The sequence below is a fragment of the Carassius carassius genome, chromosome 40 (assembly GCF_963082965.1).
Source record: "Carassius carassius chromosome 40, fCarCar2.1, whole genome shotgun sequence".
Lineage (NCBI taxonomy): Eukaryota > Metazoa > Chordata > Actinopteri > Cypriniformes > Cyprinidae > Carassius > Carassius carassius.
Window position 1 is genome coordinate 23,677,387 of NC_081794.1, and position 26,395 is coordinate 23,703,781.

The 26,395-nt window shown below is 37.8% G+C and overlaps 1 protein-coding gene across 1 annotated transcript in view; it reads left to right on the forward strand.

Annotated features, from left to right (window-relative positions):
- Positions 1-904: 904 nt before the first annotated feature.
- The window catches only part of LOC132122454 (protoheme IX farnesyltransferase, mitochondrial), a 42,929-nt gene continuing 17,438 nt past the window's right edge, over positions 905-26,395 (forward strand). Inside the window, exons 1-4 of the mRNA XM_059532728.1 lie at positions 905-977; positions 1,775-1,917; positions 2,390-2,666; positions 3,202-3,326. Of these exons, the coding sequence (XP_059388711.1) occupies positions 920-977; positions 1,775-1,917; positions 2,390-2,666; positions 3,202-3,326 (603 nt within the window). The 5' untranslated portion in view covers positions 905-919. The remainder of the gene's footprint in view (positions 978-1,774; positions 1,918-2,389; positions 2,667-3,201; positions 3,327-26,395) is intronic.

Consider the following 26,395-nt stretch of genomic DNA (forward strand, 5'->3'; position numbering starts at 1 on the left):
TACCAACACAATAGCATGCAACTCGAATCAAACCACTCTCAAAAAAGTTCACAGGGTCAAAGCTGCAATCCCATCTTGTTGCACAACTCCTGTCTGTGGGAGCCGAATAGAGCTGTTAGAACGTACCGCTGGGCATTGATGACATTCATCAGAGCTCTGGATAGTGGGGTGAGATTAGATCATGTAATCTGCTAGGAGAAGATGGGAGGGCTGGCCAGGAAGTGGTCGTAATGAATGAGATGAATCAGGGAAATGGGTTTGGATAGCGGGTTTCAATCATCAGGCCTTTAATACTGGAGGAAGATGTTCAAGATCATCAAGAAATGTGTAGTTACTGATAAAATGGATATCTTATTAGGAGATCTTTAACAGACAATATAAACATCATCTGTGTTGCTTTTACAAAGTAGGCCGAATCATCTTTCCTTTTTTTTCTTTTTTAAAAGGGTTATCAGATGTCGCAAACTACAGTATCGGTATTCGAATTTATGAATCACATACAAGACATGCATTAAAATAGAAGAGCATTGCAGGTCTTGGTAGCTCATCTGTAGACCATCCCCCCAAAATTTTATTTTTAAATTTTACATTATAGCCCATATATTTTATTTATTTTATCCATTTGTACATAAAAAGTATTTTTTTCTTAATTTTAAAGTTATTTAAGACACATACAGTAGAGCTTTTGCACATTTTTATTGTTACTTTACAATAATATTTCTAAAAAGGTTACGATAAGAATCAGTTAAATCAGAAAGCAATCCAATGTAACTCAAAATGCTCACACTGTGCTTAGCTTTTTGTGCGTGCTCGTGCTTTCCAGCAGGACATACGTCACAGGAAACACTTCTGTTCCGACAGCGAGGTCAAGATGGCGCGCTGCAGTACGTGAAGGGGACACAGCCGCATCCGGTCGAACATGTACAAAACATCATGTAGTAGACTGACGGGAGTCTGGAAATGCCTTCCATGCGATGGTATTAATAACTATATCATGTTAATGAGGCATATGTGTGCTTTCGCTCGAGCCGTGCTGGTATTTTGCCATTTTGCTAGCCGGTTAGCCTAGCCACTGGAGCTCTACTGCAGCAGCATGACCTTAAAATAACACCACCGTTTACACGACGTGATCCGGTTTTAAAATGAATCCCGTAGATACATGCATTAACATAGATATACAGTATTTATCTACTCTGATTTGTGCATATTGCTTGCGATAAATCATTTGACTTACATTTCCCATTGTATAATCATGTAACGTTATATACATGCGTATGTATATATATATTTGTGTGTGTGTGTGTATATATATATATATATATATATATATATATATATATATATATACATATATACATATGTATGTATATAGATAGATATAGGTCTAAGTGTGTGTGTGTGTGTGAGAGAGAGAGATTGTCGTGCAAATATTGTTTATATTAGAAAAAAATTGTGTCCACATGAGTGTTAAAGGTGTCAGTTATGATATGATGACGTGTTATTTGGCATGATTTCACTATGAAGTTGTCAGATATCTAGTAAATTGAGTGGAGTTGCCATAGTGATAGAGAAGCAGTTGTTATTTCTAATCGAAAAGTTTCACATTCATATAATTACATGGTCTGACTCCAAAACAAATTTTTCTCACTTTACAAAATTGCTCCAAAATGTATGTTGCTATACACATATATAAAGTTAAAAAGGCAGGTATGACCAGCTTTGACTTTTTTTTTCTTTTTTTCTCAGTATGAATTAATGTATTGTGTTGTTGAAGGTTTGGTTGGTGTCAGCGTGCAGCAGAAGCTTATTGGAAATGCGGCTAGGAGTCTGACGAGTGCCAGGAGTCTCATTCAGCTCTGCAGGAAAAATCAAGCAGAATGGATCACGTTCCAGCATCTCTGCTTTCTGAAGAGACAGGTATACGAGGCTGAGAAGTGCTGCCTTTATGGATGCATGACCAGTATTACTGGCCAAGGCGATTCAGATCTAAAATGAGCTATATATAGACATTATTGATATACTAATTATTATCTTGCATTTTTTGAGACAACTTTCTTATAATACTTTTGCAGGGGAATAATATTTCTGTCATATTCTTTTAATCAGTTATTCCTTAAATTATTGCAAATTGCATTATGCAAATTCAAATTCCCTATATCTTCCCATTTTAACTAGGGCTGCATGATAAATGGCATGCAATATTTAATGCGCATCTTGTCAGTAATTAGTGGTAAATCTCCATCACCTGCAAGCTTCCACATGGAGCAGCATTAACTACACAGAGCTGTTGTTCATGCGTTTTATTGTGAAGCCCTAATTTTGACAGAATGAACTGATTAAATTGAAATCCATCAAATGTCATAGCCATATTTCTTCCCTCTTCCCCCAGTTTGTGAAGAGCAGCGGCGGTCTCTGCCAGAGAGCGAGACCCAAGCAGGAGCATGTTGTCTCTGTGCTGGACGAGCGAGATGATTCGGTGGTTAGTCAGGTTCAGCAGATACCAGCCTTAAAGCCTGAACCAGGTACTGTGGTGCCACCATGTGACCCCACTGAACCAGAAGCAGCCAGGGCAGCCCGCTTGGAAGCCCGGCAATGGAAAGAGTTAAAGGTTGAATACAGTGATTTACCAGGGATTTACGCACGGCTCTCCAAACTTAAATTAACAGGTATATGTTTTATGTATTTTGAATAAATGAAAGTCATATTGCATAATTAAGCAATATGTAGTTACTTATGGAGTAAACAAAGCTAATAATGAAGTTCATGGAAATGTAAATGTGATGCTTACTCGAAAAGAAACACTGACTAATGATTAGATAATAATCATTTAAAAAAATAGTCTCTGCTCATGAAGTACGTAGTTTTAACCCTTTTAAATTTTCTTTAGCTTTTTCAGGAAATAATAATATTGTATGTGATAAGCGTTCCACTTATTGGTTCTGCATAATTAACTTGCATAATATGCTGGAAGTTATACTTTTGACTTTAAGTGATATGATAGCATAGCATTTGTTGTTGTCTAATAGCCTAATGACATCTAGCTAACTTTCGTTTGACTCTTCTTAGATTTATTCTTAATTGTTAGTTTAGGGGATGAATAACAGACACTCTTCTTTTCTTCATTTTTGCAGAAACTGCAGTTGCCCTTTTAACGAAATCAATAAGCTAGTTTGTAACCTTGCGCTTTCTTTTTGTCCATAGCTCTTGTGGTTACGACGGCAGCTGCTGGCTATGCAATGGCTCCGGTGCCCTTTGACCCTGTCACTTTTTTGATGGCTTCAGTCGGAACGTGTCTCTCCTCCTGTACAGCTAATTCCATCAATCAGGTCAGTCACCCCATGCACATTCATAAAATAACGGCACACTCAGCAGAATGTGACTGGACCAAACACATCATATGAAGCCAAGTGACCTGACATCCAGATGGAACAAGCTAGGAAGTGTTAGACCACTTCACTGCCCGCACATGGGTGCATGTGTATATTAAAAAGCTGCGCATGTCTGATGTTGTGTACCTTTAGATCTATGTGTAGTTGTAGTTTTCTTTTGTATTGCAGACTTAATTTTAGGTTAATAATTTCCCTGCTTCATGAGGATAAAGCATATTGTACCTCACTGCTGTAATGTTTTTGTTAACGTTTCACTAATATTTCAATGCTGACTAATTACAGCATTATTCATTTATTTATATGTTTTTGTAACTGTAACAAAAACTGTTAAAACAAACAATTTTTATATATTGTAGTATTGCATTTTTTAAATAAAGAAATTATCTCTTTTTTTTGTTGTAATTAACTTTTTGTTACTATGATAAAAGAATACTGCTGTAATGAATAATAATAAAAAATAAGTGAGCCAGCTACAGAAGCATTATAGTAAGAAGGATTTGGAGGTAAAATGTGCTTTATCATCCTTAAAAGTTGCAGCTTCTAATAGTTAATTCTAAAAATGGATCAGTAATTTCTGAAAACAATCTACTGAATTTTATGGAATTCGAGTGAGTGCTGTGTAGAATTGTTTATTTTTTATTTTTCGTAATCTAGATATTTGGCTAGCAATGCCCTTTACTTGCACACTAATAAAAATGTACTTGCATTGAAGCTTTTACCGTGGTTTAAAATTCATGATTGCACAAGTAGACATCTGACATCTAAAAAAGGTGATGACCAGAGTTTGGCTAGATGTGTTGATGCAGGCCCAGGGCAGACCACACAGATCCAGTTGTAGATGGTTAGAAATGTTTTACCCGCTAGTTTTGGTACTTAACCTCGACTCTGCACAGGCATTCCAGTCAGAGTAATTGCCTTCTTGGCGGTCTGTTGATTTTTCTATTGTTTTGGTTGTTTACAGCTAGATGGATGAAGTCTCATTGCAGTGTTGGCTTGACTTCAGTGAGTCCCGCAATGCCCAGCAGAGTTTCATTGTGTGTTACACAAACCCGGGACACAAGCACTCGATATGTGCTCTCACTGTGCACTTTGTCGTTAGTTTAGAGGGAAAGAAAAGAAATCAGCACTTAAGTGAGCCAATTGTAGAGTCTTTTGCATTCCACTCCTGCTGTGTATCTAAAAAATACATTAGGCCAGATTAGCTGTGCCTCTCTGATGTTTTTCAGATGAAAACATTTGCCAAGCTAGAATGAGAAGAAATAGAGAGCGAGAGGCACGCGTTGCATACACTCTGGTTTGCTCCATTTGTAATCAGCTTTCTGCTCCAAGCGGAGTACGTTCTGTGCAGTTATGCTCTTCGTGACTCAGGAGTATTAGCCAAATTGAAGATTGTTACATCAGCTTGTTTTAAGGCCTGTGGCTTCTTGACCAATACCCAGACGCGGCTTGCAGTTTGTTGAAGGTCACAATCACTCACACCACTGGGCTGAGTTCACATGATGACCTGTTTTTAACATCAAGATCATATCATCGTACACTTGGACCTTTTTCCTCCTTATTGGCATCTCTGCAGTGCTTTTGCTCTTTGCGTTGTTCTATTTTCTCAACCTCAATGTGTCACATGCTGGTGGCCTTTTTTTTTTTTTTTTTTTTTTTTTACCTGAGGCCTATATGGTACAGAAACAAACAAGCAAATATTTGCTTCTCAGGTTGGACATAAATGCCTTCAAACATTCAGATTATCTAATAGGCCATTTCATGATTGATTTCTAACCTTTTTCTGATATGCCTGCATCAAATAGAGGCGTGTATAGTTCACGTTTCTGACTAGATTTGATCCACTTCTGCTTGATATATTTGATCATAAGTACAGTCAAATATTAAAATATGATTACAATTTAACTATTAATATATGCTAAAATGCAATGTATACCTTTTATGAAAAAGCTTAATTTTAGCAGTCTTTCCAGTGTTGTCACAATCCTTCAGAAAAAATGTTGGAAACATTTGTGCTGCTTAATTGTTTTATTAATTCATTCATTTATATTATTATTTTCAGGATTTTTTATTGAATAAAAAGTTCAGTAGCATTTATTAGAAATCAAATAATGAGTTTAAGTTTTGCTAATTCAGTTATTACAAGGTGCCAGAACCATCTTGATGATTAGCATGCTGAATAACAGACTGTGCACCTTTGAATTGATGCATAGATGAATATTAGTGCATAGATGACTTGGGGAAAACAGGGGGGAAGAACTTGGATAGGCATGCAATGTTTAAAGAAATCTTAGAGTTAAGAAGCCAGCTCATTCTTCAAGTCATTTTTGAAGTTATAGAAATGGAGAAAAGGTTAAGTAGCTATAATTGACGTCTTTGCGCAAGTTAAAATCAGGGCTCTTAAAGTGCATTTAACAATGAAATGGATACAAGGTCTAAGAGGCTGAGGTAGCGGTTGAACGCAGTGCGAGTGAAGGCGGACAGATGGGCGCTCTGTAAATTTATTGCGTTTGATGTGCCGTCTTTGAAGTTTTAATTGAGCAGGAACAGTGAGCAGGGATAGAGTACTTGAAACAGGTTCATCAATCACGTGTGCTTTTATATGCCAAAAAGCATGTTGAAACACGGGTATCAGATGCTAGTTTTATTTAAGTGGAATTTGGATATTTCTAATGCATACTGTTAACTTCGCTCTGTACTGTTTAGATGGCCTTCTGACTTCTGCAAGTGTTTATGAATGTTCATTCTGAGACTAATAGGCTTTCTGTGGCTTCAGAGGACATTTAACCCATAGACCGTGGAGCTGTCTTTCTTGTGGCAAGCGGTTGGCATTTGCACGAAGTCTTCACTCCACACGTTACAGTAGGGACAGAGCCTGTGTCTGGCCTCTCTGGCTCGCCTCCTACTCTGAGTTGTAGCTTGGTTTTGCATGGTGTATGTGTGTACACATTTAACTTCAGCCATAGTAGTGCGTCATAGTAACCAGCAGGGGTGTGTGGTATGACCAAAATCATATGTATTATGACTGTAACTGTATATATAGCAAGTATTTTTGCTGGATTTTTAAAAATAATTGTTGCTAAAAATAGACATGATGTAATTTTGGATTAATAAGTGAATTACTTAATTTAATCTTATTTTTTTTTCTCTTTTTGTGGAACATGGACTTCACACTGGCCAAAAATCATATGCAATCAATCTCCTAAATCAGATTGACACCAAAATCATGAGTTTTAATCTAAAAGTCAATAGGGGTAAAATGTCACTTTGGATCTGCCTCAAGAAATAAATGAAATGCAGAGTTTATTGTTGTATTTGAAAGGGTGGTTTAAAATCCAAGTGTTGGATGTAAATTACACTGGGTACCTGGGGGCAGATTTGTTTATGTGCAAATAGAGTACAACAGAATAACAGAGATATTGTTTACAATCTGTCTCTTTGTTCCTGAAGCCTCAAGCGCTTTTTGAAGTCTTAGCTCTGTGTGCATGCAGAAACTGTGACGTGATTGTCATCGTATCCGCTAGCAGCTTGTACAAAGACAAATTCCTGGTGCGTGTACCCTTCTGACAGAGTTCTGCATTACACATGGCTAATGAAAGGCATCCTGATTGGTGCTGTCTATGTGATGAACGCTGTTCTTTCTTAGTTAAGAGCAGCTTTGTTTTTGTTGTTTTCGTAGTAAAACCGAGCAGCTGGTAGAACGCCGCCACAAATCACGAGCCATGTGGTCATTGTAGTAACTCTCTGATCTCATTCTTCAAGTCCTGACTCATCTTGTGTAATGTGACAGGTCTTGGGCACACCTATACCTGGCGGTGACTGATCTCCACTCTTAACTCATCCTTTGGGTTTTTATAACTCCAGAGAGAAAAATAAAAGGATGACGTCCTTAGATGTGGTGCCAGTTTTTTTTCTTCTCCCATTCTAAAACATCCCTGCCACCCCCGTGCGGTTTTTCATGATCAAAGATGATGGTTTTAAACTGGTAGAGTCCACTAAACAAACAACAAACAAATCAAAGTTAAGGTGGATCCCTTTAAGCGTTGCTGCCTGTGGATTTGAACATCAAACACCAAGCAGTTGATTTTTGGTACCTCAGGAGCCAGTCGAGTTCGTCTCTTTTTGTGTTTACTTGTGACAGTGATGAGATTTACTTTGAGATGTGAACGACAGGCCTGATATTCAGTGGCTGTAGCTTTTAGCCTTTGGTTCCTTTGAGTATTTCCTGAAGTCACATTGCAATTTTGTGGTTTCTTATTTCAGTGTAACCTTGTTTGGAAACTGTCAGGAATGCTGTAAAACCCCCGAATCCCCTAACAATGGCCAGCCAAAGTTGATACTGCATTCCGCCAAGGGACAGAATGTTCAGTTGTATAACTATATGTCACACAGTTACGTCTTTTGTAAGTTTGGATTTGGATCTTTCAAAACATTTACATTTTTAAAGGTACAGGGATTTCTGCACCACTAGTGGCACTAAAGAGAATTGCAGTAATAACTAGGTTTTAAATGTTTTCTGAAGAAAATGGTAGAAGTGTTTGTCTAGTGGATGGACTGACAGGTAATGAGTTCCTTTCTAATTACCTTGATTATCTTAATACTACCTTTCTAAAGTTTGGGGTTGGTAAAATTTGTAAAATGTAAAAAAAAAAGTCTCTTATACTCATCAAGGAAGCATTTATTAAATCAACATTATATTAAAATAGTAATATTATGAAATACCACATTTTAAAATAACTACATTTCTGTTTATAAATAGATTTATTCATGTGATAGCAAAACTATGTATATTTTTTGTTACATTATCCTTCAGAAATCATTCTTAAATCCTAATTTGCTGGTCAGTAAGCATTTATTATTATCATCAATGTTAAAAACCATGATATGTTTTTTGAGGTACATAACTTACTGATAATAACTGATAGTTAGATGCATAACTTACTGATTCCAGACTTTTGAACAGTAGTATAAGAAAAAAAGTTCATTTAAAATGACTTGCATTGCAGTCTATGTGTTTCAATCTAGGAATTGAACCCATTAACTTATTGTTACTTTGTACTGTTTTATACACAGTAATGCAGTCATTCCTTCCCCACATAGCATTAGCTGTGTCAGTGATTTCAACTCTATTTTCTACCACTGGTGTTCCAGAAGTTTCATACTTCACCATTTGATAAATGCTCCTTCAGTTTATGATAATGATTATGATACTTTAACCCAGCACACTCTGTAATGTCTTAATCTGCTGTTGTGATGATGTAGCTTTGAGGTCAGCCTAAGTAGAGCTTCATGGGCGTTCTGTTGATCGCAATGAAAACTTTACTCTAAATTCCACTTAATTTGATAATTGAGTCCAAAGAGGCTTTTTTCTCAAGCTAAAGGTTAGAAATCAGCAGTTGGGTGAAGGGGCCACAGCAAAGAAAATACTTCATGTGCAGCCTCTTGCCAACAAGGACATTTTTCCCACTGCCTTTTTTGTGAGGTGTCAACTCAGTGTTGTTTTTTGTAAATCCAGTCCTGGTATTTCAGGGGTGGTTTTGTGTCATATCTCCTGTTGGGATGGACGGTGAGTGTGCGGTGGGTCGTCAGAGGATGACAAGCATCTGACAAGCCGAAGCAAAACACACCTAGCTCCTTGACCCTGTCTCTATGCCTCACCTCACTTTTGTTACCTGTCTTTTTTTATTACATGTTTTTGTCAACTAGTGGGTGGGTTGTCTGAGAGACAACTAGACAGTCTTAAGAAACCTTTTTTAAAGACTTATGGTGAGTTCACACCAGACGCGAATAAAGTGTACAATGAAACAAAATATTATATCAAACAGTATTGCCTCTTTTTATTTTTATTTTCATTTTAACATATTAATAGATTATTTGAATAAAGACCAAAGATTACCTGTTAGATTTACCCAAAAATGAATTATAATATGTTTAACCACTAAACTACTAGAACACTTTAGAGCCAGCTGCAAATGTCAGAAGGACTAAGCCGAGTTGAGTGTGCTCTCGTTGGTAACATGAGAACAGAGTTCCCGCTGATCGCATGGAGCTGATCGTCTCCAAAATCTGCGATTTTTTTTTTTTTTTTTTAAATGGGTGCTGTCATTATAAATAAACAGCATATTTGAGTTTAAAACAACTACATTCTCGCCTGATATACTTAAACTACATTTCAACATCTTTGTTTTGACATGATAACAGTAATATTTTGAAAATTATCAGAATAAATGGTGGTTGAAGTCACAATGTTGCGTGAACTCAACTGGCAGAGGCCCCTTCCATGATGTGAATTCGCGACTGTTGTGAAGTTTATTTCACGCATGAATGCAGCGAATAAACTCAAAATGTTCAAGCGTCCAACTACGTGCGAATAGCGCAATTTACTCGCGCAAGATGCGTCTAGTGTGAACACATCATAACATACTTTTCTTAAAGACTATTTATGTAATTTTTATATTACTGTTAATATTATTACACCCCATTATTTTTAGAGTGCATGTTTATTAAATTTAATTGTGAGTTTTGTTCATCATTTATAAGGGTAGGACAATTAATTCTTACCCAAAATATATAAATATATACTTAGACCAACAGAAGAAAGATGAAACATGTCAGGATTGTTAAGAATTATTCTGATGCTTTACAATAATGATTGTTAATCATCCCCTCTCTTTCTTGAACAAGTTTAAGATCCAAGCAGAATAAAACCTGAGCGTGATTCTTCTTGATTATTTAATCTTCTTAATAGCCCTATCCCATCTCAGTAGATTAAATGTTGTTTTTGGACATTTTTGCAGTAATAATAATTATCTCTAAAACATTAAAACATGTTCATAGTCAATTCTGGAGTTTCCATGTTGAAATTATCTTGGATATTCGCTGCTGATACAAAATTATCTAAACCTCCAGGAGGTTCTGCACCTTCTACTTCATATGAGGAGCTCTCTCTCGAGATATTCAGATGCAAATTTAAAAGCGTGACTTCGAGAAGCAGCATATCAAATCACCCTTTGAAGTAATTTATTGCTCTGGAAATCATTAATTCCTGTTGTGTTCTGCATTTGATCAGGGATGTACAAGTGCTCAACATCTTTGTTTCTGCTTCCCGTAATAATGTTAATTGTAATAGTTCTCTGATTTTGTTAAAAAGATGATTTAAATTGGCTTGTCATTGTGTTTTTTTTTTACCTATTCAGACTGATTCTCTGTTCTCTAATGAGGCCTGCTATGAAATTTTAATGCCTAATCTATAAAGAAAAACGTCCTGGTTTGGGGACGACTTAATGTCATCAGATCAACAAGAGCAGGAGCCATCACATTGAAGCCAAGTAATCAAATCTCCATATCCGAAGAATGTTTTTCCACATAGGGTTGTCTGTAGATAGAGGAACTGAAGGCCTCCGCTATCCCATGAGGCTTCTTGTTTCTGACTGCAGGCATCTCGCCCTTAATCTTGTGTGACATAGACAGAAGAGTGATTGTCGCCTGCTTGTAGTTTCCATGCATTTTTAAAATCCATATTTGCATGCGTAGGGTGGCTGCTTCAGAAGCAATGTACTGTAACCGAGTGAGAGCGAGAGAGAAAATTGGAGAGAAATATTGGAACATAAAACTTGATCTCTGAGAGGAATGAACAGCTTTGTTTATGTTTTGATGACTATCATTAAAATCTAACATTGATGTAGTCTCAAAATTGTTTTGCATATTGAATTTACCCTCTCAGAAACACATCTTATATATCAGTATGCATTTTGGTTGCCAGTGAACTCTTGCTCAGTAATTCCTTTCATAGCTTAAGGTTGTAACGCTACATTAAAAAGAAAAAGTTGTGTGTGTGTATATGTTTTATTCCTGTGAAGGCAAAGCTGAATTTTCAGCTGCCATTACTCCAGTCTTCAAAAATATTTCTATGTTAATTTAGTGCTCAAGTAACATATTTCTTCTTCTTATCAGTGTTGAAAATGGTTACTTAATATTTGCTGCTGCTTATTTTTGTGAAAATCATAATACATTTTTCAGGATTCTTGGATGAATAGAAATATCAGAAGAACAGCATTTTTTTTTAAATAGCTCTTTTGCAGCATTATAAATGTCTTTACTTTTGATCGTCCTTGCTAAATAAAAGTATTAAGAATAAAAAATACTGACCCTAAACTCTTGGATCATAGTTAGAGCTGTGCAAAAAAATCGAATGCCATTTTATGCGCATCTCATCAGTAAAGATGCTCCTGTGATTAGAAGTATATCTCCAGCACGTGCGTTAAAAACTAGTCCAAAACTAGCCCAATCGCGTTTCCAGGAGGTTCCCAGATAAAAATTGCTTCCCGGGGTTAAAATATAAATTATTTGGAAGGGTTGCCTTGGTAAAATTCGCATTGTAGGGGCTAAATATCACATTATTGGTATTGGGGTTGCTTCAAACCGCGGACATGAAAAACAATCGCAGACTTGGCAACACTGGTACAGGTGGAGTGGCAGTTACTACACAGAGCCGTAGTCTACCGACAACTAACACAAAATCGTTTTCAAAATCGACAAAGAATCGCCTGCGATTTTAACATCAATTTTGTGTAGATTGTCAGTGAATTACGGCTCGGTGTAGTAAATGCCAACCAGTGTTGCCAAGTCTGAGGTTGTTTTTCATGTCCGCGGGTCGAAGCGACCCCAATAAAAATAACGTGATATTTAGCCCCTAAAATGCTAATTTTACCAAGGCAACCCTGCTAAAAAACGTATATTTTAACCCAATTTTTATCGGGGAACCTCCTGGAAACGCGATTGGGCTAGTTTTGGACTAGTTTTGAGAAGCAACTGGGCAGGATTTGTTGTGAAAACCTGGCAACCCTGATCCGAACGCACGTGCTGGAGATATACTACTAATTACAGGAGCATCTTTACTGGTGAGATGTGCATGAAAATCGCATTCGATTTTTTGCACAGCCCTAATCATAGTGTATATATTTGTGATATATAAATGTCTGCAATCATATTATATTTATTTTATGCCCACTATAGTTCACTTCTAGTTGAAGTCTAATCTCATATTAGCTGACAGCATCTTTTGAATCCTAATTTGGGCCACATTTCTAAAGTTTTGAGTCGTAATTCCTCCCTCTCTGGACACATCTGTTAAAGCTCTGGCATTCTCGACAGCTCTTTTTGTCCTTCACGACCTTTGTTACCATCGTTCTTCACATTAGGGGTCCCACGCTGCTGAGCAGAACCTCTGGAGGAGCCATAAGTTGTAACCAGATGCCCCCAAAGACATCGCTCCAGCCAGTCTCGTTTTAAAGCACCCCATCCTGCAGTTTTATCTGTTGTCCCATGAGATGCAGTGACAGATGATACATTTTCAAACGGGTTGCAAATTCCACTGGCATGACGACATTGTGGTCTGTAGTTTAATGCCATTGTATCCTCAAAGCAAGACCGACTGGTACTTGAGAAACTCTTTAAAGATGTCCTGACATTTGGGAGTCAAAAATTCAATGACAGCTCTGTTAAGATTGTCCAAAAAGTGCCCATGGTGTCCTCTTAGGGGTTCATGCTGTATTATATAAATTATTTATGAATCTTTTATTCCTGTCTGTAATTACATTAGTTCCACTGTACCATGTGACCAGCTCCTTGAAAGTGCATTCTTGCCATCACGACGAAAGAGCGCTCGAAGCGAGACCACCTTTTTCGGAGATGAAAACGTGTCTAAGGAAGGAATTAACACCAAGGTGATCCCTGCATTTAATAGATGCTTAAATTGAGAGCCTGTTTAACACTTCTTCCTTAACAATAGGGATGAGTCACCTCCGCTTTCATTTCTGCCGTAAGCTTTGAATCCGTTGGGGAGGGTGGCGTGAAAAGACAGACTCTTAATCAGTGGGCGATCTCTGATCAGATGGCACGGTGGCGCACAGGCTGTTCAATGGCCTATTTCACGGTGTTCAGGATAAGAATGAATATTTAAACAGAGGCTGGCGTTTAATAGTTAATTTTCCCTGGTCTCTGCGATCCGCAGGGTGTCAATCTATGTCAAACCCTTCACTATGGGAGGATATTATGCTTCAGGCTCTTTACGAACACATGTGCTTGAACTGTGGTATTGTTCTAGTAAATGTCAACCCCAAAACATGGTTTTGTCACAGGAAATTTGATACCGTAATTTGTTCACCAGTTAGGTTGGGTTTCATTTTCTTTTGCATATTGAAATTAGTGAAGCATATTAGGGATAGTCTACTGCAATTTGATGAAGATTATGAAGGTTGCGAATCATTTTTTTACCTTTGCATGTCTTTTATTGCTGTGAAAAAAAACCCTCATTAGGGTGTATCGATATTACAGTTCTCTCCAAAAAGCCGATGCTCATTTTCATGATATTTCCAATATTACAAGTCAGTACCAGTACCTTTTTTTTTTTTCAAGAATAACTTTTCTCTCGCCAGGAAGCATGTGAATAAAATAACATGTAATGTTACAGATCACGCCCTTGGCAATATCAACATTGCATGTCATGTGTACTGCGGCGTGTTTATTTTGGCTTGATGAAAGTGGGGTTGCTCAAAGGTTTTGCAGATGCCAAATGAATGTCATGTCACAGTGATACGATTTTGGTGAGGTCTTTCGTATAGCACAGTTATTCTCTGGGACAGGGTAATCTGCTCTACCAGTGTCAGTTTTGATATCCCTTGACCTTATTTAAAGTCAAAAGTCATGGTGAAGCCAAAAAATGATCCTCTAGATTTTTTCCTTTGGCTTGTATTGTGCAATAACTATTGCCTTTCACCTTCAGGCATGTTACATATATACAGGGTTAGTCTTGCATTCTGATGAAGTGCTAGTCATAGTGGGTTTTGTTGTCTTGAGCAATGGACAATTTGTGGTGCTTTTGGTCAGCCTTGGGCTACCTTATATTTATTCAGACTTTCAAGCATGTGTTGGTTCTCTGGTGCTATTGTGGTTTGTCTTTTCTCGTGGTCCTTGTGTTTGTGGTTTAGGCATTCACCCATGTGAGACTTGTTTGCATGTCTGTGAGGCTTCATTGGCTTCACATGTCACCAGCCACACAGGTAGAGTCAAAACCAGACGGGATCTTGACAAAGGGAAAGACAACAAACCTTCCCCAGTGGATTCACTCCTTCAGGTGCAGCCGTACATCGTCTGCACGTTTGATCAAAGGGGTTTTCACAAAGCGCTGGCACCCTTGCATGCAAGATGTCTCACCCCACTCTCATCAATTTATCATCCTTTTATTTACCACAATCCTCTGCGAAGAGTACACATCATGACAAAAGAGAAGAGTTTGGCATGTGGTTCATGTTAGCAGAGGTTACAGGTCTAGACATGGCGCTGCTGCTATTGCATGGTCTTTGTTGACCAATTAATGAGCATTCAGTGGATTTCAGTAAATTGTTGGGGAAACTCCCACGTTAAGACAGTCTCTGCTGACTAGGAATGCCACAAATGCAGAGGCAGATCTGATTCCTTGGGCATTTCTGTCCATTAGGATCATGCAATTCATACTAAGGAGAGCTTTGGCCATCTTAGATCAATTAGAATTTTGTGTTATGCACTTTTGAGGTTAAAGTTCATGAATCCTGTATGTTGTAATAACATTTCAAGGCTGGATTAAACTACACAACTTCCGAACAGATTTGTAAAACTGTAGGCATCATACGCTTGCCGACTTTGGAAATAGCTACAGAGAAAAACTCTGTATCATGCATTAAACAACTGAGGATTGCATGCTATCAGACTTTGAAGCTGTTCTTAATGCAGCATACACAAACATTTTTGATATGCTCTTGATGGAATTCTGATGCTGAAATACATCGACTCAAGACTGTCCAAAATCTGCAGACTGGCTCTGACTTTCGCCAATTATTGTTGACTTTTCCAGACTGTGCTATTATTGTGATTTCCATTTGGTCCCAATGTTCTTTCTTAGAACAAAATGATTTTAAAAATGAGACATTTCATTTGTAGCCCGTATGCTGGTCTGAGCACCTAAACAACACTGTAATTGAATGTAATAGTGGGCAGCGAAAAATAGGAGGAAATTGAAATTAAGGCTAGTGACGTCTGTCATTTGAGGAATAATGCGTTATCTTAGCATCCATTTTCTTGTTTACCTCACAGGAGTATTTATATGATTTCAGTATGCTAGTGTTGAGTAGTGGTGTGAGAGATCAATTTAGAAATTTCTACCCATTTCAAAGGCGTTATCCAATGTTAGCTGCTAAAAACTAGGTGTTTACTACGTCTACTTTTTTGCTTCTGAATGAAGGTATCAGCCAACAGCAATAGGAACACTTTGTTTAGTACTGAGATGCGTAACTAATTAACAAAAGCAGCCTTGTTAGCACCATACTAACATGCTTGTTGAATGCTAATTTTAACTAACAAGAGTTGGTTGCCTATGCCACAAAATCATAAGTACGCTTAAGAATCTTCAGAGTTATATTGTTGAAATTGCACCTTGCTCCATTAGCAAAACCTGGGAATGATGTTTTTTTTTTCTTTCTCTAAATCCATAGGTAAACATGTCTTTTAGATGTTGTGAAAATGGCTATATGCCAAATTGAACTTGTGCAATATTTGTCTCGCTTTATTGTAACTGGCATTCAGTAACTTCCTGGATCAGTACTTTGTAGAGCTGTTTTGTGATGCGCTATTTAAAATGGTTCTGTTCCTAAAGTCCAAGATGGCACCCAACTTGCGTTTAGTAATAATTGCACACTTTGTTGTCAATTTAAGTTGCTGGTTTGTTATTTTGCATGCTTTTACAAAAGCAAGCTTTTTAACTAATAGTAGCTCTGAACATAAAGGAGTAGCTGTTCCTTCTAATCATCTTTTTTTTCTCTCTCTCTCTCTTCGGTGCCAAACCATTGAATTATCCAGCATTCTTTTAATGCTGTGAATCCATTTAACCTATTTTAAGAGTTTGCAAATGCACATTCTTAGGGTTTGAATTGATCAAAAACCACCTGTATGAATCAGTCTCCCTCATCAGCTTGACATCCGATCTTAAAGCTCACTTTGGTTTTTGTGCAGGTGATTTGTTGACTGACTTGAGTGGCATAATTGTTGATTACAGTCTGTGTAAGTGGTTTAAAAGGTGTGGTAGTGATTTGCTTTTAGCGGAAGAAGCCATTGGTAGACTGTGTTTTTAGTGCATGACTCACCTGTGGGCCTGAATTTGTGGTGATACTTTGTGATTTCAGACAAGCTCTGAGTCAATGTCAGTTTTTCACATGCCATTCTAAACTTTTATTAGCTAAGTAAAAAGGCTTGTTAATAGAAACAAGAAAATATGTCCCATTCAGTGTACACACACAGATAGCTAGGTATTTACTGCTCCGCTTGAAAGATATGTACTCATTATTATAAAAGAGATTATCAGACTGCTGATTTTTAAAGTCTTAAGTCTTGAATATGTCAAAATGTCATATTTAAAATGTCAAATTGTCAATCGTGTTATGAATATTAGGATTTTCAGGCTGGTTCAGCAAATGTGTGTTTTTTTTTTTTATGTGTGATGTTGCTATAAAAAATACTATTTTAAGTAAGTTTATTGATTTGTTCCTACAGCCACCATATTTGTGCTATTATTTCATCTCTTTCTCCTTTGTAAAAAAAAATTGTAGGTTTAAAATAGGTATTCCGATTTGCAAACATTTTTCTCAACCTTTTTTTTTTTCCTATTATTAAATTCAGATCGGTTCTTTGTGGGCTGTGCTTGTAACTTGAAAATTTGAAAGGAATATGTTCTCATCTCCTGCTTTATTTTTAAGTTTTTAGCTAACTTGTGCATGTGCTAATTCCTTCCTGTGATCTTTGCATACATGTCTTGATGAAGCTTCTTTAGAATTAAAGAATGACCGTGAGCAGGGTCGACTTCAACTTACAGAGTTTGGTGGAGGTTTTTCCAGTTCCCTGTCAAATGCAGATGTATTCACCCGCTTTAGTGTGATACATTGGCTGTTGCATTTTCAGTGTCCTGTTTTTCATTCGAAGTTAAAGCAGTGTTCTTGTATTTAGCATCTTTTTGCCTTTTATTCAGATTTATAGCACTTATGAACTTAACATCTTTTTACCATATTTTTCTTTTTCATGTTTTACATCTATGAATTCATTTGGCAACTGTTTCTTTGAGTTCAATTCTTTGAAATCCTTCCACTGCTTTCTTCTTTACAATGCCGAGAGGCTTTAGAGTGTCGAGCCATTTCTTTTATTTGCTCGTTTTGAAGGGTTTTCTGTCTTTTATCTGTTGTTTCACTTAATCCAGGGAACACAAAAAGCACTAAACAGCCAGCTGCCGTTAGTTTCAGGACACTGCTCTCATTACAGGCAGGTGATGAAAGCGATTTCTGTTTCTCCATCCATCTAGGGGATCGGCCGTGCTGTTCTTTTTTCTTTACATCCCCTGAATCTTCCCACTGGCATTTCTTCAACATGTTCCTCATTGATTTCATGACATGGGTGCACTTAGAAAAAAGCCTGTTTGATGAATATCAGGTCATTACATCAGATTACAGGAAATGCAAGTGCTACAAGACTGGAATCAAGAAAGAAATCAGATTTCTAGTGTGCATCGACTGGCTAACCATCGGAAGAGGTCTCTTTTGGGGCCTGACTCTGTGAGATTATGATGCCTGTTCTGCTTATGATTTGCTGATTGGCCATATCCTGTGTGTGGTTGAGCTTTAGAGGTTTATGGAGCATGAATTCCTGTCACTTAACCAGTAAACCTATTAATTGAGTCCCAAAATTTGCGTCAAAGGTGGCTAACCTCAGAACATGTGGGAGAGTTGAGCATAACCGATTTTAATCCATTGTTGCTGTACATGATGCCACAAAGCTTCTGGAAGCTGTTTTTCTATCATACACCAACTGACTATTGCTATTCATACTTTACACTATCCTATAGCTGGTTTAGTTGCCTTTCATCGGTCCATAGCGACGCATCATTCTGTCGTCCTTGCTAATCTGCTTTGACTCTGACAGGAAGCAGTTTGCTTTTTTAATTGTGACAGATGGTTGACGACTTACTCAGAGGACCTGACAGCAGAGCTAACAGCCTGACATTGCTTTCGACAAGCCTGACTAGGGGACAAGAAGAAGAACGAAAGGGTCTCGGGGGCTGAAGACATGAAGCAAGAGTGGACAGAGGTTGACAGAAATTCTTTGCACGTAGTCAAGCTCTTCAACACCATCCTGCTTCCATCTGTTAGCTTGGACGGCACTGTTCTTCAGGCATGAATAATTCAAACACTTCTCCAGTGGCTCCTTGATGGTTTCGGAATTGGTCAGAAGAGATGAGCTCCTCTTCTTTTTTTTTTTTTTTATAGAGGGGTTAATCTAAGGCCCCTATTAAAACAAGACTTGCATCTTTAACTCAATCCATACCCCATCTGTCAGAAGCCTTCAGGCTAATAACAGGCTTGGTTTCCATGGATGCTGCTGCTCGGCACCCTGTCATATGGGTTTGAAAAACCACAATTAGTGTCTGCTTTGTAATTACCAACTTTAATGCTGGAGAGGATGGTGATCAAATCCAAGTATGTTAAGCTAGAGCCCTTCAGACAATCTTCCAATGCTTAGACCTCCAGTTTCTTGGATATTTACTTGGTGCAGACCAGTTTTGACAGAATACATATGTTCTTTTCTCATTATTTGGTCTTCAATGTGTTCTTGTCTTCTTACCATGTCTACATGCATTAAATGAGATTGGAATGGCTCAGTTGTCAAACTATCCCTGCAAATCATAGTGTAAACAGTAAATTCAGTGTACTGAGTATCTTGGATAGTTTTTATAATTTGGAAAGTTCATATTAGTGCTGTCAATCTATTAAAAAAAAATAACTAATCACACTTTTTTTTTTCTGAAATTGAACGCAATTAATCCTGCCTAATAATTGGGTTGATGACATTTTAATTTATCAAACTCTAAATTCTAAATTAAATATGAATGAATCCTTAAAGCTATAAAAGTTTTTGATTTCCTCTTCTTTTTTCTTTCTTTCTTCGATATAACAAGACATCACAGCAGCTAGGTTATTGGCTGCTATTTCTTTAAGAGCTACTGCTGCTGAACACGATGCAGATCTGACACGCATCATATTTTCTCTCAACTCTCTTTTCCACAACATTGCATGCACATAGTTTATTTCCGCTTTGATATGAAAAGATACAGGGTATAGTGCACGCTGGTGTCTTTGGGCATATAGTTAAAGCGCATGCACTACTAGCGCCTGGCTCTGAAGTGAAGCTGGAGCACCTGTCAGCAAAGTTTCCAGTTTGATGTGGTCGTAAAGACGTTCTGTGACACTTCTTGTCAAGAGAAATAGAAACTGAAGCATTAGTTGTGAGTGGGGTGGCCAACCTTAGCTCAGCCCTTGCATTACATATTTTAAATGCATTAAACTACAAAAAAAAAACTACGTCACCTTCGGTAACATGCAAGTTTGGCATTGCTAATTTATATATATATGTGTGTGTGTGTGTGTATGTGTGTGTTTTATTGGTGTTTAGACTAATTAGGATAGAATTTTAATATCAGACACTTGTTGGTTTTTACCATAATTTTATTTTCTGCACATCCTCATTGGATACCTTTATTTATTCTTTCCTTTAGAATTTAAAAATTCTATTTCTGTTCTAATCAATAGAACTTCTTGCTTGTCAACTCATTCCTTCATTTACCCTTCCTGGTGTCCTACCCACAGCTTGCAGGCAGTGTAGAGATGTGAAAAGGAGTCCTAATTATGGAATGCAATGCAAGCCTGTGGTTTCACAGAAAGAAAAAATAGATCTTCTGACCCATGTCCAGACATGTATAAGCACTTACCGTAAACTTCTGATAAAGAATAAAAAAAAGAAGAACAGGCAGATTAGACATTGAAAAGGGTTTCTATAGGTGAAATAGCACTAGGAATGTGTGTACGCTTTGCACGTTATGCCTGAATATTTTTCACACAAAAACACTTCTGCTCAAAATCTGACATGCTTGCTTCATGGATCATGTAGATGGAGAGGGTGCTGACATGAAAGTTTTGATAAGAAAACAACTTTTTAAAGATATCCATTTGTGAGGTGGCTTAATGATGGATGTTTAGTCCACTTATTTTGAGGTGGAATGTTAAAGGGTTAGTTCACCCAATAATCAAAATTATGTCATTAATAACTCACCCTCATGTCGTTCCAAACCCCTGAGATGTCTGTTCATCTTAGGAATTCAGTTTAAGATATTATAGATCCTCTCGGGAAGTAAATGTAGACATCCGTTGGCAGAAATGTTGGGAGGAAAAGTGCATTTTCACCACAAGATGTTGATGGGGACCAATTCAACACAATGGAATTTGGTTGGTAGGGATTGGAGTTCAACCTCAGGGAAGATATAAACTATAGGTCTGTATGTAAACACTTGAGCATGTACATGAGCATTTAAGGGACGGGCCTTTGCACAAGACTGCTTTTCTCATGAGGCTTGTGCTGTCACACACAGCTGGAGGCTCCAGATATAATCTAAACACACACTCATGCGTTCTTGCATAAACACATGCTTACTTGACATCCTCGCAAACTCTGATATTAAATGACCCCGTTTAACAAACAGTTCATGGGCTTAATAGTAATCTGGGAATGTTAAAATTTAATCTTAACCAATGTGTCACAGGTAAAACAGACTTATGGCTAGCCCATCCTATCAAAGCGAAACAAGGCCTTTTGGCACACTGAGTATGTTTACGTCCTCAGCAAAAATAATTGTGTGACTCAAATGTGTCTTTGTTTCGTTTGCCAGAGACTTAAAATGAGCTTTGATAATCAGGGGCATGATTAATGAGGGTTCTTAGTAGAGAGCTCTTTTCATAAACATGGCCTACGCATGGCTGTTACTTTAGAGAAGTTCCTTCGTTTAAGATCATGAACGAAGTACATGGTGTAACTCTGAAATCTTGATCAAATCACCGAATCACTAAAATTTTTATACCGGTTATTATTTTGATTGTTCCATATGTACCAGATCTTTTGAAGTAAGGCTTGTTTTGGCTTGCTTGTGAATGACTTGATTAACTTATAATTGCCTCATTTTTTTTTCCGGGGAGGTCTTGTTGTTTTTGTTGTAACGCAAAATACATGACCAATAATGAAACTCTTTAATTTTCAATCCATCACAGTTGTTTTACTTCGCCGTAACCAGTACTGTCAGCTATTTGGATTCTTTCGGTGTGACTAAAGGCACAGGAGGCGCTGTGGTGTGGGATCACGATGGCAAACTACAGGCTTACCTTAGTGATGATCTAGGTTATGTGAACTGACATCGGGCCAAAGATGATGAACTAGCTCGTCTTCCCCACAGGAGGTTCTCGGCTTCTCAAACCACCGGCTTCAACTCCCAGCCGACCTAGACAGCGCTCATCCATCTTATGTCAACGCCATGAAATACCTTTTAATGTTGTCGTAATAACTGGAACAACCGTTGCAAAAACATCTGCAAATGGTAGTACTGGAACCAAACCAAGATGCCTTGGAAAAAGAAGGAAGATCATGGCGCCTTTGTCTTTTCCTGGGTGTGTCTGGCTAACAAGACCGAAATGTAAGTCTTAGTTTGGTTAAACTGATGATGCACAGATTTCCGTATGCTATTTTATCCTTACTACTTCAGGACAGCAACCTAAGCATTCCCAGCCTCCCTATCTTCTCTGGTGCCCGCTGGCAAAAGAACTAAATACATTGATTTGCACTGAGGCAGCGTTGGTGTAGAGCAGAACATTCGTAATTGGCTGATTAGCATGTGGACGGTTTTGCACGGGCCATTAATCAAGCCTGTCGCTGTGCCAGCTGACTTACTGCCAGGATACTTGCATTGCTCCAAGCTGGAGAGGCCAAATGATCACAGCTTGGATACCAGGCTGGGGCAGAAGGACCTGCATCATAACTTTGTATGGAGATAGCAGGGAGAAGGGATATTAAATAGTGCTCAGAATGAACCTAGACTAAATGGACTCTGAAGTATCTGAATCTAAATGGAACTCCATTCAATCAGGATATGTACATCCAGCAACTTTTTTGGTTGGTTGGCTAAATTTGAAGTCATTTTTTTTTATTATAACGGGTCATATTTACTTTATTAATAAATGTAACTTGTCTTATTCTGATGATTTATCTGTGCACACTATTCCAAAAATGGGGATGCACAATCTATCAGCACCGTATCGGGTTATGTTAGTTTTTTTTTTTTCTTTTATTTGTATGAGTCTGTTTTGGAGCATCATGAACATGCCTGTATGCAGGTTTCATTAGTTTACATTGGTTCTTCAGATATGTCAGGGAGGTAAGATGCAACTAAGTCTGTGCAGCTGTCTTGTCAAATAATTGTAATCACAAATCACAGTACAGAAGAATTCTTTCTTATTGAGATTGTTTATTTGCCAACCAACTTTTTTCTCCTTCACTGATTTTCACAAAATGGGGAAATCATGTTCGTATATACATTCATAATTCATCACATTCATATATACATTTATAATTGTGATTCAGTGGAGCGTGATCCAGTCGTGCACTTTTAAAGGATAACCGTAGTGCAGGCTTTTTCATATAATTGCTACATGGTGAGCATAGCAGTCTGGCAAACCGTTTCTGCAGGTCTGCAGCGCAGGGTTCCAGCAAAACTCACGTAGCTCAGATTGAACTTGAACTGCAGTGATTCATCGGCCGCTGTCACTAAAGAGGAATTTGTCTTTCATAAGTGCTTGAGATGATTCGCAGCTGATAGTTTCTGCTGCTGTTCTTTAGAAATTTGGCAGGTAATTTTGTTAAATCAATGGAGTATTACCTCTTCAACTCCTGAACTCTGGTTCTGCACCTGGACTTTGACAGAATGAGGAATTGTCACTTAATTGCATGTACTTACAATGTGCACAGCGCTGATTGAGAATTTGGATTGTGCTTTTTGTTTGCAGAGGTGGAAGAAAAAAGTTTCTGAGTAGGTATTTGAGCAGGTGGTGTTTGCTTTTATCCATTTCTACTGATCAATGCTGATGTCTTTCTCATATACTTGCAGCTGTGTTGTAAATTTCTATTTACACAGACTCCATGCACGTGTGTTTCTCTCCGTGAGAATATTTAGCCTGAATTTTGTGTGTTTGTTTGCGTGTTTATGTAAGTGCATTTGCCCTCGGATGCACTTATCTTCAGTAAACACTGTCAGTGTTACAGTAAGTTTCTCATCAGTGTTAGTATGGTCTCATAGTCCAGGCAGCATTTGTTTGCTGTGCTTGTCACTTTGTCCCGTCATGCTGCTGCAGTCACAGCGATTTTCCCTGTGAGTGAACCCAGAACCCTGTCACTGCAAGTACAGTGAACTCAGCAGTATCACTCTTGTGCTGATCTAGCAATTTTATAAATAAACTGAGACTCTGTGGTGTCGATAAGAACGGAATGAGGACTAAAGTTAGAGGTTTCTTATACAAAATGTAGTGGAACTTCGCTGTGCCACTTTGCTAGCAGCAAAGACTCAATATTTTGACTAGTGAATAGTTTGGACATACTTTTATGTTGACAGCAGAAACTCATATTTTATGAATCAGTGCAAGATGAAAACACTAAAGGGTTTCTTTGATACTGTCTATTCTGTACATGACACTGTAATTGTGTACTTAAATGTCCTGTTGCTCGAAGGCTTTTTCAGATTCGATGTCCATGTTCAGGCTAGAGATGCACCGAAATGAAAATTCTTGGCCGAAACCGAAAACCGAAAAAGAGAAAACCAAGGCCGAAAACCGAAACCGAAACACCGAAAGAAATTATGCCAATTATTAGTACCATTGCATTTATTGCTATGACCGTGTACTAACTTTACTAAAATTAAGACATTGCAATTGCATAAATTAATATTAAAGTTTCAAAGATAATTACAATTACATAAATTATAAAAAACATAAAAATGCATAATTACAAATTATGCAAATATTTATTAAGCACATTGCAACAATGCACAGTATAAAATAAAATTCTAACTAAAAATGTATCCCACTCATGTGAATATTACATAATAATGTACAGGCCTACTGGCCTGCAGAAAGGTTTTCAAATGAACTGTTCTCTCATAAAAACAAAGTGCATTTAGGTGAAGTGCATTTGAAATTGTTCTCTGTAGGAATAAAAAGTGCATTACTTCTCCAGTATAGGCAAGAGGGTTATCACTTCTGGGGATGGGGACTTCAGACAGATAACCATCTAGCTGTTGAGCAGTTGAGCTTGTCATCTGCCTGACATTTGAGAAATATTTGAGAGTGTATTTAAATAGGGCCAGGGCATAAATAAACATTATCAAATTAAAACAGAAATCTAGCAGAAATATGGCTACAATCTGATATTATGTATATAAATATATATATATATATATGTGTGTGTGTGTGTGTGTGTGTGTGTGTATATATGTGTATATATATATATAAAATGTCACATATATAGTAACCTAAGAACAAAATAGCCAATGTATTATTATTATTTGAGGCACTTTCTTGCAGAATTTCACTGAACATATCAGACAACGAGGGTGCATGCGCCTCATCTGGTGCAGAGACGATTCTTTTTTTCTGCGCTCTGATCTGTCTCCTGCGCTTGGCGCTTCTCCGTCTCCACGCGGGTTCTCTGCATCCAGCCTGGATCATTTCTCGTGCGCGCTGCCTTATTTCTGCATCGAAGTAATGGTCTTTATAACGTGGATCAAGCACATTCGCGATGAATTGCAGAGGATCCGAAAAGATCTCAGTGAGACGTGTGCTAACAGACTCTATAAGACTGTAGTTTTCTTTGTTTTCACTTCGCGGTCCGTCTCAATCTCTTTATTAGGAGACGCTTTAGTGCTGCGTATAAAGGAATAAGAATAGAGAGAATGTTTATTATCTATTAAGACCCACTGGTGTGAAGTGAATGTCGCTGGGAGCTCGTGGTCTGCGCTATGCAGGTGCACGTGCAGGTCGCGGTTTCTGTTTGTGTCATCACAACATTTTGGCCGTGTTGTTTCGGTGATAAAAGTCTTTCGGCCGAAAACCGAAAATGCACTTTTGGGCCATTTTCGGCTGAAAATTTTCGGTGGCCGAATATTCGGTGCATCCCTAGTTCAGGCCTCTGATCACATAGTCAGAAATAATGGTTCAGTAGGGGTGTAACCGTACGCAAAAATCACGGTTCGGTACGTACCTCGGTTTTAAAGTCACGATTCGGTTCATTTTTGGTACAGTAAGGGAAAGAAATGCAAACATTAAACTGCAGGTTATTTATTACTATAAACTTTTTTTTTAAATTTGTTTACACCTTTTTAAAATACTTTTTAATAAAATATAAATAAAATAAAAAAGAATAAGAAATAAAATACTACTGCAAAGTTCTCCACTAAATAAAATACTCTGTCTCAAACCAATATCATATAATAAAATATAATGAAAAATATAAATAAATAACTATGATTACAGTGCAGCATTACCAATCCCAGCTTGTAGGCCTGCTCATATTTAAAATATATATATAACTTTTCCAAAGTGTAAAGTGCAGCGTCAACAGTTTCAGTTTTTAGACCTGGTCAGATTTCGTTATTGCGTTGGCACGATCGGAATTAAGAGCAAAGTTCTGTTTAAATGCCAACGGGAGCTGCGTTTGAGTTACAATTGTTTTTTCCTAGTTGTAGTAATTTTCACACTCGCGTGATGCCTTTTGAAGACCTTAGGCCGGTGACACACTGGCATATTGCACCTGTCAAACATAGTTTATTTTGCCGTCAATACTGTTGACGGTGTCCTTTAACAGTAGGCTTTATAATTATGTTCAACATGATATAGTTGTCGTGAAGACAAGATCCTGGTCTGTCGGCGCCTCAGCGGCCTCCCTCTATGTCAACTACAGTAGCAGCAGCGCGCGTCAGGCACAATTCTGGTGTGTAAAGACACAGAAATCGCGAAGCAGCTGTCACGCAACTGACACGCAGCAGAAACGCCACGCTCATGCCACGCAGC